This window comes from Pipra filicauda, unplaced genomic scaffold, assembly GCF_003945595.2.
Source record: "Pipra filicauda isolate LSUMZ 115617 unplaced genomic scaffold, ASM394559v2 scaffold353_size752799_pilon, whole genome shotgun sequence".
In the NCBI taxonomy this organism is placed as follows: Eukaryota; Metazoa; Chordata; class Aves; order Passeriformes; family Pipridae; genus Pipra; species Pipra filicauda.
In genome coordinates, this window is record NW_024104480.1 from 701,190 (window position 1) to 719,087 (window position 17,898).

The 17,898-nt window shown below is 39.7% G+C and overlaps 1 protein-coding gene across 1 annotated transcript in view; it reads left to right on the forward strand.

The window, feature by feature from the left end:
* The window catches only part of ITGA9 (integrin subunit alpha 9), a 205,295-nt gene that overhangs the window by 153,997 nt on the left and 33,400 nt on the right, over positions 1-17,898 (forward strand). The window contains exons 19-22 of the mRNA XM_039384423.1: positions 9,544-9,630; positions 10,995-11,074; positions 14,435-14,524; positions 17,758-17,866. Coding sequence (XP_039240357.1) covers positions 9,544-9,630; positions 10,995-11,074; positions 14,435-14,524; positions 17,758-17,866 — 366 coding nt within the window. The remainder of the gene's footprint in view (positions 1-9,543; positions 9,631-10,994; positions 11,075-14,434; positions 14,525-17,757; positions 17,867-17,898) is intronic.

The window sequence follows — 17,898 nt, forward strand, 5'->3', positions numbered from 1 at the left end:
TAAAACTGATGCCATATTTTCCAATATTGAGATGGAAAATTCATGCGGAAGTAAATTGTGTCTATAAAAACAAATACCTGATGTAAAGAGACTGTGTTTGGGTCATTTTCAGCGTGTATATGTTACTTGAGAAAGTTGAATTATTGGTGTTTCCAGTTGTGTTGGCTCTGATTCAAGACTTTTAAGTCTTAGCTTTGTTATTACTCCCTTTAATTTTTGTCCTTTTTTGTTTGTTTTTTTGGTGAGGCTACAGCAATGAAGCTATCCATATGTATTTATAAGGCAAGGAGTATAGCAACAGGAGCAAAGTATATTTTGGAAATATCTGCAAGGTTGGATATCTGCAAAGGTACCTGATGTAGCCTACCTGCTCTGATACAATCATGAAAGTTTTAAGCAAGGAATTATTTGTCTTTCTATTCCAAGCAATAATTGCATTTCTCCACTATAGAAAGTACTTAGAATCATAGAATCATTAAAGTTGGAAAAGACCTTCAAGATTGAGTCCAACCTTTGACTGAACACTACCATGTCAACTAAACGATAGCACTAACTGCCACATCCAGTAGTTTCTTGAACACTTCAGGGATGATGACTCTCCCACTTCCCTGGGCAGCCCATCCAATGCTTATCCACCCTTTCAGTGAAGAGATTCTTCCTGATGTCCAACCTGGCACAACTTGAGGCTATTTCTTCTTGTCCTGTCAGTAGTTGCCTTGGAGAAGAAGCTGACCCTCACCTTGCTACAACCTACTTTCAGATAGTTGTAGAGAGCAATAAGGTCTCTCCTGAGCCTCCTTTTCTCCAGGCTAAACAATCCCAGCTCTCTCAACTGCACCTTATATGACTTATTCTCTAGACACCCTTCACCAGCTTCGCTACCCTTCTCTGAACATGCTCCAGTACCTCAAAGGCACTTGTATCTTAATAGGAGTTATGACCCTGATTCTTTAGTGAGGATTATAAAGGACAGGTGAAAACTGAATCATTGGAATGGCTTTTGTTTGGTTTTATAAAACATGAATTCATACAGGCTTAGAATGCTAGTAATTTCTTCATGATAAAAGACATTAATTATATTAAGCTATTCAGTCAGTAACTTGAGTTTGTAAAACTTTCTTATATTCCAAGCTTGATGCTTCACTACTTTATATTTTTAATAGCTTTTTAATAGCTTTTTAATAGCTTTTTAATAGCTTTTTAACTGCTCCATCCTACAAGCAGGCAGCGCTTTTGTTCTCACTTTTCTTGGTTCTCTAAAGAAGAGAAGTGACTCAGCAAACAAGAAGGGCCACTTTCAAGAGACAAATTATAATAATACAGTCTTAAATGAAGTTGTCTTGTTAGAAGTATCTCATCATTGCTTAGCATCCTTTAAAGGAAGGAAGGATGAAAAAGGAAGTCAATTTGCAAGAGGGAGAAACCAGAGAGGGATTCAAGTGCAAGTGACCACAACCTGCTCTAGGTGAGTTTTGCTTAAATACTGCAAGGGACAGAGGATTTCATCTGAATTCTTCCCATGAAAAGAATGCTCTTCCTTTTTTGGTAGAAAATGAATGAACTGGCTTTGGAGCTGGTACTGACCTTCTTCCAACATTTTTTCTGTTGTTCTTCCATGGAAGCAGACAATTCCCATCCCAAAGCCACTCCCAGCCCAAGACAAGTGTTAAAAGCAAGGAGGAGTGCTGGCAGAAAGTGATTGAGAAAAGCTCTCCAGCCCTTATGTGCTCCTCCAAAGCCTCAGACAGCAAAATGCCCAGAAAATGGCATGACAAGTGTCTTGAGAGGTTTCCAGTGCCTACAGTCAAGATAGGTGCTGGCCTCCTTGCAGCTTTTCAGTGCAGATGATTCCTCTCCTGTGGGATCAGAAAACATTAGAGGCTCATAGGGATGGGAGGAAAAAGGTGGAGTGAGCTTTCTGACCCCGGGAAGACATTTGGTTTGGGTTATGTTCAGAGGCTAGAGAGGCCTCCAGGAGCCTGCGTTTATCCTGACAGGACCAGCAGGACATGCCTCGGAAAAGAGGCATGAGTGTCAAACCTGAGCTAATGAAACTTCCCTGGGGTGTGAAGGTATCTGCAGAGCCCCAGCATGAGTTCCCAGACTGATGGTGTCAGCTGAGATGTTACCTCTCAGGTGGTAATTGCTGCTGTGGGGGTGGGCTGGCCTCAGAAATGCAAACTTGTCATTTAGGAGACAGATTCCAGAAAATACAGATTTGCTCTGATGAAAATTATTTCCCTCTGTGACTGCTTTTGTCCCACTGTCTGTGGAAGGAATATATAAGGCTCTCTATTCCAAATTTTTATGAGACATATTACAGACATCACAGGGAAAGTCTGCTGTCTCCAGCCATTACTCACCTGGACAACTCTAGTGGAGATACTGGTCATCCACAACCATAAAATAGGCAACTGTTCTGTACTTGGGGGATGCTATCACTTTGTCCCAAATTAAAAACTCTATGCGACTTAGTCATATGGCCCACTGTGTCCACATTTAAATGGCATTCCTTATGTTATTAATAACACCCAGGTTGTGTACCAGTGGATGAGTGTTGTTGTGTGGGTAGTTGGAAATCTGGCCTTTAAGCTCCCGCTTTGCTGGCAGAGTATGTGTAGCTGTACATTAACACATATGGAAAAGGGTCATAGAGTTAGGCCTAGCCAAGCAGCATAGTTGAAATGTGGCCAACCTCACAATCAGTGAGGGTCAGCTGACCTAACAGCTCAGTGGGGACAGTGTATCTTGGTGATGTTCCCTGGATTATTTCCTATATGTTGAAAAAAATAATTTCAGCTGTTGTCAGCAAGCAGGGAAAAGAAAGATTTAGCTGGTGTAGTACAGTGAAAATTGATAAAGTCTAATTGGTCTGTTAAAATGGGAACTAATGTGTCAGCAAAGGAGGTGGAACTTCTCAGGGTGGCACCAGATCTCCCTTATTCCTTATGGTTTCACCCCCTTCCCTGCAGGTCCCTTAAAAGATGAAAGAAGCTTTGTTGGTTGGTTCTGAAACTTGTTTTGGGGTTTAATCACTTGAGCTGAGTGAACAATTTCTGTTGCCTCCTCAGCTTCTGAGGTGCTGTGCTCTAGAAATTTGCTGCACTAGCTTTTCATCAGTTGAGATAAATGTTTATGAGAGAGTGTGTTGGGAATATCTAGTAAATAGAAAAGTTTTTGTCTTTCCTTTTTTGCTCAAAGATTTGCCATGTTGACTGGGATCAGTGAGCTCATGATCTGTAAATAACTTCAATTGAGGAAGGAGAGGGAAGAGGCAAGAGGCTTTAATTAATTATATAGAAAGAGTTGTTTTCACAAAATAAGGAGCAAATCCAAGATGTTTGAAGCCTGACTTGTTGGGTTTGGGGTGGAGTGTGCCTACAGCATTTACTAATGAGGTCATGGAATAGGACAGGAAATTTCTTCCTAAAGAAAACTTTTTTTTCCTCTCTAGTTCTTTTTATGAAACAACTGTTGAGGTTCCCCAATGCCCTTTCAAATTTATTTTCTCATAATGAATTAAAGGATCAATTCATTAGCAGAATACAGAATGTCCCACTGCCCCACATCTTCATATGCACATTTGGTTGTGTGCACGTCAGCATACTCAGGTATGTGGTTTTGCTCACTCGTTAAGCACTGGGATGACAAGGGTCTTTGCTGGTGAAACAGCAATTTGTAAAATTTATGAAGTGTAATATTCATATTTGCTGATTTGGTTTGCTAGGGGAATATCTCTGTGTTGGAAAGTAAAGGAAAACTTTCAGTCTCTGTGATGCTTTTAAAAACAGACCTATGCGATGCACACACAAAATCTTTTTGTTTCATTGTATAATTTGATTGGATATCCAATATTCTTCAATCATTGCATTCAAGACGTTAGATAGATGCTAGTTTCATGACAATGTCTAGCTGAGCAAGTCTGTATTGAGTCTAGGAAATCTAGGAATAGCAGTTAATGAATAACAATAATTTTCACATTATAGTTGCTATTGATGCTGATTTATCATTGACTTGGCCTTCACATTATTCACATTGTTACTTCGCATTCCACCTGTGTTTGGAAATTATTTACAACAGATGAAATGTGTGAAGCTCAAGATCCAGAACTGTTATGTTAAAGAGTAAAACCATTTTAATTTCTTTCCATCATGAACATCTTTTCCCTCCTTATGAGTGATTCCATTACATACTTTGCTTTGGCTAGCGGTGACCTGTACACAGAAGAGTTTCTGAACACAAGGTGTTTGCTTGAAGTTGCCAAGTAATCTGTGTTTCTAAAAAATGGAATAAAACTCATGGGATTTTCACTCTGAGAGCAGAAACTCCTTGAAATGCACATGAGAATTTTTCCTTTTAAAAGCTTTTAAACCTATGGCCACCTGTGCCAACCACTGCAGTCCATCTTCAAAGCTACTATCAGTAACAGGATTTTTTTTTCCCAGATTGGAATGCACACTCATAGCTCATGAGAGGCCTTGTGGCCCTCCCAGGTGGCCTGGTGCCACCACTGTGTGTCACAGCCACTGCCTGGGGAGCTGGCCTCAGAGAAGCAGCGCATCCCAACACTGTGCACAGTTCTCCCTGTCTGATCCCTGGTTGTGCAGCGTTGAGAAAGTTGGGCACTTATGGCAGTAGGTGTTTGAAAGCTCTGTGCGTTTGAAACTCTTGAAACAGATGAACAAAAGAGGGAACACCAAGCCCCAAAACTGCAGGCTCATTTTGTGAGATACTGAGATATCCGAATGTGAGTTGATGATGCCTTTGGCAGTGGGCTGACGAACTTGGGGAAGGTCTGTGCCTGGCAAGGTCTTGCTCAGAAACATGGAGGAAATACTGTCTGCTCAGCTACCAGAGAGTACTGAGACAAAGGAGACATCAGACTGCTAATTATCCAAAGAAAAACAAGGCCCAAAAGGCTTTTGAGGATGATAATCAGAGCAACTTTTAAGAGATATCTGAAGTAGATCAGACCATCATTTCAGTCATTTCAGATGATTTTTACTTAAATTATTGTACAGTACTGGTCAGTTTCCAGTCAGTAATACCACTAGTCCTCTTTGTGTTGTTGCAGTTTTAAAATAACCAAGAAAGCACCATTTTAGAGGAAAGTGTGGTATTCATGGAATTTTGTGTTAGAAGAACCAAACTGTATGCACATGAGGGGACCTCCAAGATTAAACTACTTTCAGCTGTACTTGCTCTCAGCCATAGGGAAACTCAGTCTGAGCCAGACTTTTTATTTGAAAAAAATCCCTAACCTTGTATGAGTTCAGGCATCCATAATTGCACTGCACATGTGACCCACATTCTTTGGTGACCTCAGTTGCTGTGGAAAGAAAGTACATTAGTACGTTCAGGAGGTAGCTGTTAAGTTAATTGGTACATCTTCATATCCTTGAAGCCTCAGTGAAGGCCTTTAGAGAATTGTGAGATGGGGAGAGAAAAGGGTAGGAGCAAAATAAAAATTCTGCTCTCCAAACCTTAGGGAAACCCACAAGTTGTTGATAGCACAACTGAAGGGCTTAGACCAAGATTATGAAGAGTGATTGGAAGAAGCCATTTCAAACATCATCAGAGAGGTGAGACTTTATTTTAGGTTCCTGACTTGGGAGGTGTTTATGTTACCCAGCTTTGCTAGCTAAATGTATAGGAAGCAGATTACCAGCTATGAACAGACATATGTTCAATGATATCTCCCAAAAGTAAGAAGCTCTTAAATTGCAGGTCCATTCTATATAATTGCCCTGTTGTGTGGAACAAAACATCCAGATGTTTATCTAGACTGTCATTTGGGAAAGTATCCCTACTCATGAAAAGTGCAAGTTGGAATTACTGAGGTATAAGTATGTGTTTTAAGTCAGGATCCATGATGATAATAAAAAACTGTACGAATTTAGAAAATTTTCCCAGTACCCGATGTAAGCCTCTACCTTTGGAGCAGGCCAGAAAATTTCCAAATAACTAATGGGGGGAGTTAGTTATAAAGTCTGTATACTGGAGAGGATATAGTAGGTAAATGCGTAATACCTAACTTCTGCGGCTTAGTGTAGCATGGAGTGGACTGTGCAAGTAGCTCTCTTTTGTGATATTTTCTTTGCATATTTGCAAATTGCAACATTCCCAAGTCACTGCTTCTAGGCACTATATTAATATGATCATTAGCAGCTTCCTGCTCTACTTAGTTGAAACCACGCATAATATTTAAACTTAAAAACACTTATGTCCAGAAGTAAGGCCAATTTGTTGCACCTCTGCTTATTCCCCCAATCACATAACCCAGGGGTTATGTTTGACAGTATTACACTGCAGAATCTGAGTGGTTGTTTCCCCATTGTGCTCCTTATAATGGAGTTAGAACTTGACTGCTTCATTGCTCGTGTTATAATTATCAGGAACTTTTCTTTCTGTGATAAAGGACTTTGAGAAACAGACTGTGAGTCAGCCTGAGCTTCATATTTCTCATAACCAGGTCAATATTTGTTATACAGTAATAATACAGCTATTTGACTAATTATCTGGCTATATATATGATTGACTGAGAGTATAAAATGCTATGAAATGTTTCAAAAAGAAAACAAAGTTTTCCAGATAAACCTTCACAGTGTCTTGTTGGAAGGGAAATTTCCAACCCCTTTGGCTGTGTTTTCTATGTAAACTTGAAACTCATGCAATAAGCTGAGTTCTCAGCTGAGTTGTGTTGTTATAGAGAAGCATTGCTCACAAAAAGTGTTATTACCTAACATGAGTGAGAAGTGGCATCCACAATTTCTGTAAGCCCTGAGTTGCACTGCTCTTCTGTATTTGTAAGATAAGGCAGCACCTACCCTTCAGACTGCTGGAACAGTGTGAAAATTGAGTTTATTTAGTGCTTACAGAGTGAGAGTGTTAGAGAGCTGGCCACCATAGGAAACCCCATGAAGAAATGATTTTCTCTCCCTCCAAAACAGCTCACTGCAAATAAAACTTGAAGCCAAACAGTGAGCAGTGAATGAAAACCAAAATATTTACTCATTAAGTTAGCTTCTCCATCCTAATCGCGGAACAAGGCAAGGAGTCCATGGGAAAAGTTTTCTGGGTAGCCTGTGTAATTTATAAATGTATAGAAGGCTGACCTAGTGTGATGCAGTCAAACTTAATCATTAAACTGGATGGTATGTTAATGAAACCAGAAGGTTGTTCAAGTCAATCTTACTGCATCCATTAAACTTTTCCAAGCAACAACAGCAAAAAAAGCCAATGCTATGTTATCTGTCATTTGCTTAACAGGAAATTATAAAACCTGCAGCCTGCCAGCTGTCAGGGCTGCAAAGGCACCAGTGTGCAAAATGAAGGAGTGCTCTTCTTCTGTTATCAAGATGAGAGTTCTTTCTTTTATCTTGTCGTTTCACATCTCTGAAGGGATATGGCCTTGAGGAGAGGAGGCAGTCTCTTGGGTCTGTCTAGTCACTGTCACCACCAGACTGCTATGTAATTAGAAACTCCTCTTGAAAGAACACGGGCTGGGATTTGATGAAAGATAGTTCATAGTTTGCCCCACTTAACAAGGGAAGTTGAATAACCCAGAACCATGAATATTTCCAGAGGAAACAGCTGTGAAATTTTTCATTTGGTTATGCAGCTCCTCAGAGTTTGTGTTCACTTGATCTCTTGCATAAAACTGAGAACTTCACAGATTGCTGAGAGGAAAAGGGAGTGAAGGGGACACTTTACCCGTGAAGCACTTGTTTTTCTGTTTTGAGTTAAATGGAGGAGAAAATCTAATGCACTGTATGACGATGGCTGCTCCGTACTACTGAAGCTAGATGTTTCATTTGCTAAGCAGTGCCATCTTTTGTATTTCTGGAAATAGAAGCCTACTGAAGATTGCAAGGAAACAAATCCAAAAAGAAGCTGAATGGGGAGTCTAGTACTCTGGCATTTTAGTAGTACTGCAGTAGTATCATTCCATTAGGCATTGATTTTTCTCCTTACATTATTTTTGCTTCTCATGAAACCAGTGAAACACTGTCTGAGTCAGGTAAGAATTCGCTCTATCATTTTCTAGAAGTGTGTGCCCTGATTTGGACCATGATTTTGAAGGTAAAAGAGACTTGTCTTTCAGATTATCACAGAAAGCAGTTCAAAGGTCAAGAATCTGAATGCTGTCAGATGCCTAATTAGAAAATAAAAATGTCTGTGAAGTGCTAATATTGTGCTTGGGTCAGAATGCGAAAGGCAGAGAGATGCTTATAACCCATGTTTATGGTTCAGGAAGCTACTTCCACACAAGCTTGTTACAACTGAGAATGTTACCCCTGGAACTTGTAAGTGCGTATTTAAAGCAGAACTCATATTTGAAGTAATTTGGGAAATGTACACAAGAAAACAGAACCTGGGCTTTGCAAATTGCTGTAAATACTGAAAATAGGTCAAATAAATCATAGGTCTTGTTGCTAAGAGATTCTCAGCTACATGTCTAGAATAAAGTTAATTTATAGATTCAGATATCTAAAATTTCGGTGTTCGTATTGTAGCTGCATACCAATGCTGTAGTTCCAGTGATGATGTCGTCAACAGTAGGGCCTAGACAGGTCTCCAACCCAGTCTAAATTAAACACTTGCATTTGGTCTGCTGAACAGTTTTCTACATCCTTTGACTACAATAGGAGCAGTGACATGTAGATCACAAAGCAATCACTTGCTGTGTAGGCATTTAAAAATGTATATCAGATTCTAGAGTTGAATCCCACTCCTAAAGTTAGTGAGGATGAACTTGCCCACAGTGACAGAGCATTAAACTGTTCCCCAATAATCTGGAGATGAGAATATGCTGTCCTGAAGCCAGGCACTTATTTTATGGAGCAATTAAATATTCTCCATTCAACAGAAGTATTTTTGTTGTAGTTCAGTCACCAGTCAAGCAGGATAGGGCTACTCTAACCATTGGCATTTGAATTATTGACAATATTCATAGTCAATGTTTAGCATGAGAAGAGGATCATACTCTACTTTATCTATGCCACCATTGCCTCACTAAAGAAGGTTGGTATCCTTACGAACATGATTCATTTTGTGGACCAGAGCAAGAGATCAGGGCAGTGAATGTCACCAGGACATTAACTTTCTCTCCTGCATCTGTGTGTGGCATGGCTTAATCACTGTCTCCTGACACAGTTCTCTTTTTATGGTACTGGTATCTGGAAATACTACCTTGGGAAACTTGTATTCTGGATTATTTGAAGGCTGTCTTTTAATGAACAGAGGGCAGAACTGATGGTCTGAGTTATCCAAGTACTTGGGCTGATCCCCTGGCTCTAATGTGTTTAGTCATGTGGTATTTTCTTATATATATATATATATATATATCTCCCTCAGAGCAAGGCTCTGACAGTTGTCTTCTTCCCAGTACTGGTCTGACTGAGGTGGAGTAAGGAAGTGCTACACAATGCTACAATGGGAAATGTTTAGTATTCTACAATACGTCATCACAATGGTATTTCTTAGCAATCCTCTTTTTCTCCCCAAATCTATCATCTCATGTTCTTTTTTATTTTCTTACAGGAGGAGCTGGGCATTGCCTGTGAGTTGCTGGAATCAGATTTCCTCAAGTGCAGTGTGGGATTTCCTTTCATGAGATCAAATTCTAGGGTAATGTTGTGATATTTGCAATTCGCAGAGTAATAGTTCATTCACCTCTGTCTCCGAGGAGTGGCTGGAAATAAACTGCTCTATTAAATGTCTGTGACTGATACTTTCTCTAGCTTTCTAACCCAGATATCCAAGCCTTTCACAGTTACAGACTGTAGCTGTCCTCTTTCCCAGCATACAGAGCCAATGACAGTACCCTGTGTAGTGCAATAAAATGCTTTTGAAAAATGATGCAAGAGTTGCAGCTGTGAAAAGCTTGCGTATTTCCTCTGTAGAAAATTAGAAAAGAACCCTCTGTCTTATTTATGTTGCCTTACTCTGTTTTTGTCTTTGTCTTCTTTCCCATTAAAGTGCAATTGAATTTATACAAATTACAATGAAAATGTACTAATGGCTTTTTCATATTGTGGTCTCCTGGTAGATTTTTTTAAAGAGGATTTTGTTCAATAATAGAAGATGCATTCTCTCATGATGTTTAAAAATCCAACTGGGTTCTTTCTGTCACTAAACTGAGCTGGATAAATGACCAACTCAGAAAGGTGAGAAAATAGGGAATAACTTTAGGATGACCCAAACAAAAAGAGTCTGAAATTTTTCAGAAAGTTTCAATTTCATGAGCTAATCCTTTCCATTTGAATTGGGATATCCTTTGACCCAACACAAAAGTTTTTGTTTTCTTAATCTTATTGACTGTTTCATGCTCTTTTGAAACATCTAAAAATATTTTTAACAGAATAGAAAAAATAAATGCAGTAGCAAAATATTATCTAGAATGTAAGAATGTAAGCCGTTGAAATTAGTATGAATTTCGATACTGTTTCACTTGGCCAAAACCCGTTTTGGAGTTAGGCAGAAAAGTTGTTACATGGAGAAGTTATTCATCAAATTAAATTCTCTTTTCAGAATTAGCACATGATTTCACCCATTATGATGAGTGTCCTGAATGCTGCTTTAGCTTGTGCCACTTGCTCCAAGTCTCTGCAGGCCTGTGGTGTGATTTTTATTCCCCTAAAAGATGTCTTCAACAGCAAACATATAGATTGGTGCTGAGATAGTTTCAGGTAGTGATCCCCTTGTACTGGAAAACTATTTCCCTGGCAAATGATCTCCTCAAGAAATATCTTTGAATGGTAATTCTAGTAAAGGCCTTTTCTCAATGAAAGGAAAAACCAAACTCTCTAGTATTTGATGAGGCAAAATGGCTAAGATTTAAAAGTTAATCTGCAGTAGAGGAAAATCTCTTACATGTATCAAAATATGCTACTTTTTTTCAACTAGACCAGTAAAATATATGTGAAGTTTCAGAATAAATACATTTTGAAACAATATGCAGTATTTCTAACTACTACTTTTTCTTTGCACAGTATGAGTTCAGTGTGATCTTTGACACAAGCCACTTGTCTGGGCAGGAAGAAACGCTTACCTTCCTTGTCACTGCCCAAAGGTAAGGGGACCTTTATATGTCTAGATGACTTGGATATTCTTTATTGCATGAAGTGTGTATTACATATGCTTGACAGTTGTGTGATATTAGTTGTAGGCATGTATATGTATAGTAAATTAGGTTAAATTACTCAGGCTAAATGCATATATTTGGATAATGCAGAGGAAGCATGTGTTGAAGCTTCCTGAAAAATGAGATAGGATCATACATAGGTTTTCTTTGCCAGGCAGTTGCAATTCTGAAGAAGCAATCTGTATTCTCTCAGTTGAAAGGCTCTTGTGTTTCAGTGGCCATCTCTTTGGGCCCTGTATCAACCTCTACTCAGTTGATGATCAGCACCAGACAGAACCATTTGTTCCAACATTTGAATGAAATAAGCATGCTTGGATGCAAACCAAAAAAGATAAATGCTTTAGTCAGATGGTCAGGGATCTCACTGACAGGTTCCAAAGTTTCATGTCTATTTTTCCCCCCTCTGGATCTTCGGTGAGCTATGACAGATTGCGGAAAATGGCTGAATAGGGTACTTCCCCCAGGGCACTTGAAGCAGGCATGGAAGTAGGTTGACGCCAAGTTTGCATCATAGGCATTTTATCTCAGGCAGAATAAAAGGTGTGACACGTGCTCTGTGTCTCCTAAGATGATGTACCACAAAGAAGCAGACTCCGTGGGTGATTCAGTCACAAGCACTGTCAAGGTCTATGTGGGAACCAATGCACAGCTGCATTAACATGGGCCATGAACTTCTGCTTTGATGTGCTGCATGTGTGACTAGTTCCTGCTTCCACTTACTGTGTGAGTGAACCAACTTCATACTCTTCCATGTCAAAATCAGGATCTCCAGCCTGAATTCTCCTCCCAAACTGGATCACACTTCTCCAAATGGCTGGAGATGAGATGAGATGAGATGAGATGAGATGAGAGATGAGATGAGATGAGATGAGATGAGATGAGATGAGATGAGATGAGATGAGATGAGATGAGATGAGATGAGATGAGATGAGATGAGATGAGATGAGATGTAGCAGCTGCTGAGTGACTCTCATGGGGCTTAGTCTTCCCCTACAGTAACAGCTGTAGGTGGGATCAGATCCTGCAGCATGTAGGACTGGTATGAAACACTGAAAATGAGACCTTGCATCACCATGTCTTTCGCATTAGAGAAGTTTTATTCTCCCTGAGGAGAAGTGAATCTTTTGTTTAGGTGACCCTGTGATGTGTCTCAGTCAGACAGATACATCAGTACATGCTGGGTGAATTCCAGCTGGTGCAAAGATGGGTCGGCAGTGCTTTAAATTTGCCCAGCCAGTGTTTTCCAGCTATTTTCTCCGCCTTTGATAGCACAGGACTTCCCTATGTAACCTCACTCCTCATACTTCTGTGCTGTGCCGGTGAGAAGGGCTAGTCAGTGCCTTTAGATGGAGCAAATAAATAAACAGTAATTTTTATATATGATCAGAGTTGTTAAGAGAAAGTTTCTTATTCCGGAAGTTTGAACAGGGTGACAGTTATGTTTGGAAGGATTCAGCTGAACTTCCAAAGACAGCAATGCAGGCCTCAGTGCTGATTACCCTCATTTTCTCTGTGACTTTGGGCAAATTGCTCAATTCCCTTGCTGTCAAATAAGCGTAACAAGAGTTGCAGGAAGCCCTGAAGTAAAGTCAATGATAAAGAAATGGAGAGGAGGTGCCTGTGCTGTGACCAGGCTGCAATGAGTGAGGACATTGTTTCCACACAAAACTGGAGCTGGTGTGGCAGAAATGGCTGGACACAGAGCAGCTATGTCACACTGTTGTGGGAAAGCAAGTTTTGCCATCCAAGTGGCCATTTAAGCCTGTGCCTTGAAGCTGCAAATTTGGCAGTAGCATCTGTAACAAGAGACTGGTTCAGTAGTGGGACAGATCAATTGGAGAAAGAACTTAACATTGCATTACATTGCTTTTACACTATTTGTTAAAAAAAACCCCAAACTAAAACAACAAACCACAATAAAACCCCAAACCCTCTTCTTTGCTTCCAGGTGATTACTGTTTTTCTAGAGCTAAATTGACTGAGTTGTATTCTTCTTTTCTGACAGTACCTTAACTCCATTAGAAACAGATAAGAACATATCCATGAACCCTGTATAGAATTCTACTTGCCTATTCTGTTTGCCACCATGGTATATCAATATTTGTATTGGATGAGAAATGTCTCCATTTTGGACTCTTCTGTAAGCGTATTCAGAGGAAGAGCTTTTATTAACTGATTTTTTTTCCAGGACCGAATGTTTGTGGGTTTTGCTGTCTGGGCCATAGTTTTCTTAGCAGACATGGCCAGTGTGTCAGTTGCAGAAAACTGAACTGTATCTATGCATGTATGTGCCAGGAGGCTCTGTTTTTGTAATCTGAGCAACTCATAATCTACGTGGTATCAGTTGGGATGTTATTGCCCTCAGTGATACTGTCCTCAAACAAATATGATCCTATCTTTTGTTTTGCCAGTTTGATTTGTGAGTAATCCAATGAACTGCAAGGCAAAAGTGATTCCAGAGTCATAGCTAAAGAAATGGGAAATATATGTAACATATCTTTCCAGATTGTTCTGAGCTGTCTCCCACCAAGCAGACTCACCATCAGAATTAGAATAGTTGCAGGTTTGCATGTTAGACATGCATTTCAGGAACCTTTCCCATATGTTAAGTGTTCACAGTGAAACAAAGTGACTCAAATGAGAGATAATTGCTCACTTTTCTTGTTCTTCTTTCTGCTTTTGACCAGCTGAGGCAACAGCCTTTGAAAATATAAAGTAGAAGCGCTTTCATTTTGGCAGCTAAATACAGGAAAAGGGGGGTGGAACTGCTGAGAGGTTATGGCTGGTTCAGTGCAAGGGTCTCACCCAAAAAGCTGCTTGCAGTGGCACCAAATTTGTGCTGTAGTACAATGCAGATACACTGAAAGCATTGTTTCATTTACTGAGTCAAGAACCTCTCTGGGGGACCCTCACAAACTGACATGCAGTCAGACTGGGAGAAAACGAACACCTGCATTAAAGTCTGAATGTCCTTGTTTCTCTCCATTGTACGATGGCTGCTGTAATTTCCCACAGACATTTGAATTCACACCTTGTTCCAACATACTTTTTTTTGTTTTGAGCCTGATCTGTCACAGCCATAGAAGAGCAACCACAAAACACATGCTTTATGTGTCTGCTCTCTCCAAGACTGAGTGAACAAATGTAACTCTTAAGACTTCTTAAGGAACTGATGTCATTCAGATAGAGAGACTCAGAGTACAAGGCAGAGAGATGGTAGCTGTGAAACTGTGTGATATTGCAAATGCTGTCAATTTGCAGAATGTTTATTTTTCCTTTCTGGCATAGTGGAAACCTAGAACGCAGTGAATCTCTGCATGATAATATTCTAACCCTGTCGGTACCTCTGATGCATGAAGTGGCTTCATCCATCAATGGGTAAGTATCAGTCACCAAAGCAAAATCAGTACCACTACTACTACTACTACTATTAATAATAATAACAACAACAATAATAATAGCTGTGTGTCTTTCAGTGAAAAAATAAATTCTTCTCTTTGTTTATATGTAGCCAGACTGTTGCTTTTCCTTGTTTCTCAGATTCTGGACATACAGACAGCCTCATTTGGTATCTGGAAATTTTATTCATTCCAACACTGTACCTCTTTTACACATATTTCTAATTAATGCTAATTAGTTACCATCACATTTATAGTAGGTATTTTAATATCATGTTTGAATTCAAGTGATTCTTTATATCTGATGGGCCTTAAAATAAAAAAAAAAAAAAAAAAAAGAACAAGTAAACCATGGCCTGTTTCTTAGGGCATGGGTTGAGAGTCACCAAGCCAAAGGTTAGGGTCAAATGTTCCAGGATTTCAAGGAGCTTGGTGAAGGCTGTTTGCCTTTCTATTTAATATCACAAACAGAATTTGCTTCTATTTCTGTTCATTTTCCCACTCCCTCTACTCCCTAGTCTGCGAGGCATCTGACTATGAACTGGAGAGCATCACTCACCCTTTGATTAAAATACATGTATAAAACATAGCTGTTGTGTCCTCTCCCCAAGGCTACACATGTACAAGTTCCTGCCGTTGTAGTTGAGACTCTTCCCTTCCACTTGGCATCTAGCATAAACAGTACTTGAGTTGGCACTGGGGGACCTGGTCACTGAAGGTGAATTAGCATTCATGTAGACCAAGAAAGCTGATATTAATTCCTAAACATACTGGGGAAACAAAACTTCATCAGCAATGTCCCTAGAAGGTCAGTGTCTGTTTTAGCCACCATCTATGGCAACCCCCAGGCAGTAGATATTGTCTAAATGACCAGTGCTGGTTGGCATCAGTAGAAATCAAATATTTCCTTGACTACTACGCTAGATGTGTAGGAAAAAAACTAACTTGCACTGACATGGGATTTGACTGAAAAGGTGGGTAAACTCAGATTCATGGCCTAGACTGGGTTTTGTCACATAAAGTTGATTTCTATCTTGTTGCATGGAAATAAAATCCTTTTCAAAATCAATGAAAGGTATGCTTGAGCCTCCTCAGAGAAATGAAAAGCACTGTCAAACCTCACAAGATGACAGAGGACAAAAAGCAAGGACAAAAATCTCCATATTGAGAGTACAGTCTCAGCAGCATGTTCTGAAAGTTTTTGAATGTTTTCATTGTTACAGATTCTTCAGAAATTTAACTCTGTATCCCTTGCTTCTTGATGCTTTGATACAGATGGATTTTTGTTCAGATTTACAGATATGAATGCTTTCATTTGTATTGTTAGATCTCTGTTTGTTACCTACAGAATACTGCATGCCAAAAAATAATATAAGTTGGGCTCTTTTCTTTCTCTTCAGAATGTACTTTTTTAAAGTGAATCCGAAAAACCGGTCCAAGAAACTGCTCAGAGACTTTTGATCTTTTGAGCAGCAAAGGTATTTATTAGCAGCGCTGGGAGCAAGCCAGCTATTGCTGGAAAAACTTGCTCCCCGGCTCCTCAGAAAATCAACACTTTTATACAATTTTCAGATGTGATTAAATGCATATTCAAACGATTACAACATCTATCAATACATATTAAAAATAGGCGGAGTATAGGCAGAGCTTGGGGCGGTGCTTCTCTTGGCACCCCATTTCGAAGGGTCGTTCTCATCTTCCTCCATGGGGCAAGGGGCTTCAACTCATCTTCCTCAGCTTGACCCTTCTTCCTTTCCTTTGTTCTTGACCCGCTCACTGAAGCTTGGAAAAGGCCCTGGCTCCAGGCCTATTTCTCCTATTCAAATGTCTACCTGATCCTGCTGTATTTCTAATTTATTGCTTCTAGGCCTATTACATGTTCTTGTACTATTCTCTTAAGCTTTGGTCCAGTAAGTAGAACAGAACGGGTACAGATCGTTTTGGATGTTGGTAACTTGTTTGCAGGCCCAAATTTCTTAGTTAACTCTTTTGGGCCTAGCCTCCTGTATCAAAAGCACAAGGTCTCTGAATTTATAAGCCCCACTCAAATGACTATATGGATTATTTTTTTCTTTCTCTTAGACACAGTTTAGTTAATTCAAGTTCACAGAAAAGTCCAACTGACAGAAAAAAGTTGGGTTTATTGGAAGGCACAACATTCCCAGGCATGGTAACATTAGCAGTACTCTTTTTTCAGATGTCTTTTTGAACCTTATTTATCCTATATGAATCTAGGGGAACAAACTTCATTCCTGGTCATAAATAGCCCAAAAGGGCTTGTACCATGTTTGGGAGAAGCCTTCTAGCACAACACTGTAAATGGGAGGAGTAAATCTATCTCTCACTGTTTCCCCTAGCAACCCCTGGCATAGGAAGGAGACAGGAAAAAAGTAAATGTACCTAAACAGGCTTAAAATCCTGTCTCAAAAAGCTCTGACTCCAAAGGACAACCTGAGAAGGAAGCAGAGTTTTAGGCAGTGATGAGGACCAAGGTTCATTTGAAATTACGCCAGGACCGTTTCCAGACAGTGGAACAGCCTGAGATTAGAAGGATGCACAAAGGATGCTTAAAGCACTCCTAGTTCTCTTCTGCAGGATTTCCAGGTACTGTGTTGTGCTTCCAAGTAATTTCTCATAAAATCCTACTGCATTTTACTGTGTGATAAGAGTGGTTAAGGAAACTTGGCCTGTTCCACTGAAGTTGAAAGCAGGTTATATCCCCTCTACTCTCTCCTTTAACCATCTCTGAATCATAAAGGTAGTAAAACTTGGATAATTAATTGTTTATTCCTGCTTGCTATGAAAATGTACTTCAGTGAGTATGTAACTGAAAGTTACATAATTCCTATTAGTTACTGTTTCTTCAGATTGACTTCACAGCGCAATGATTTCCTGTGTTACAAAAGCTGTGGGACTTGCACAAATCATCCATGACAGGGGCCCTGGAGAAGAGGTTTTGTGATAGGAAAGGAGAAGAAGAGATAAGTAATGAAGTCTGCTTCAATGATGGGATGTTAATCCAGGTCAGTTGAGATGCTGCTTGTGTAGTCTAGTGTTGCCAAGAAGAAATCAAATCAGGAACAATAGATTAATATCAAATAGTCCCATAGAATTTCACATAACTGTAAAGCAAGGGTGCAAGTCAGCTGGACACAAATATATTTAATTTTGGTGACAAACTCAGCTTACTATATCTGTGTCTTGATCTTACAGAGAAGTCTTCCCTACTTCATTTTTCTATGGTGATTCTGTGGAAGTGTCCAACTTTGTTCAGTTGGAAAACCATGAATGCCTTTTCCAGTCTCTCAACTTCACCCTGCAGGTAAAACTCCTCCTTATTTTGTCTGCTCTCCT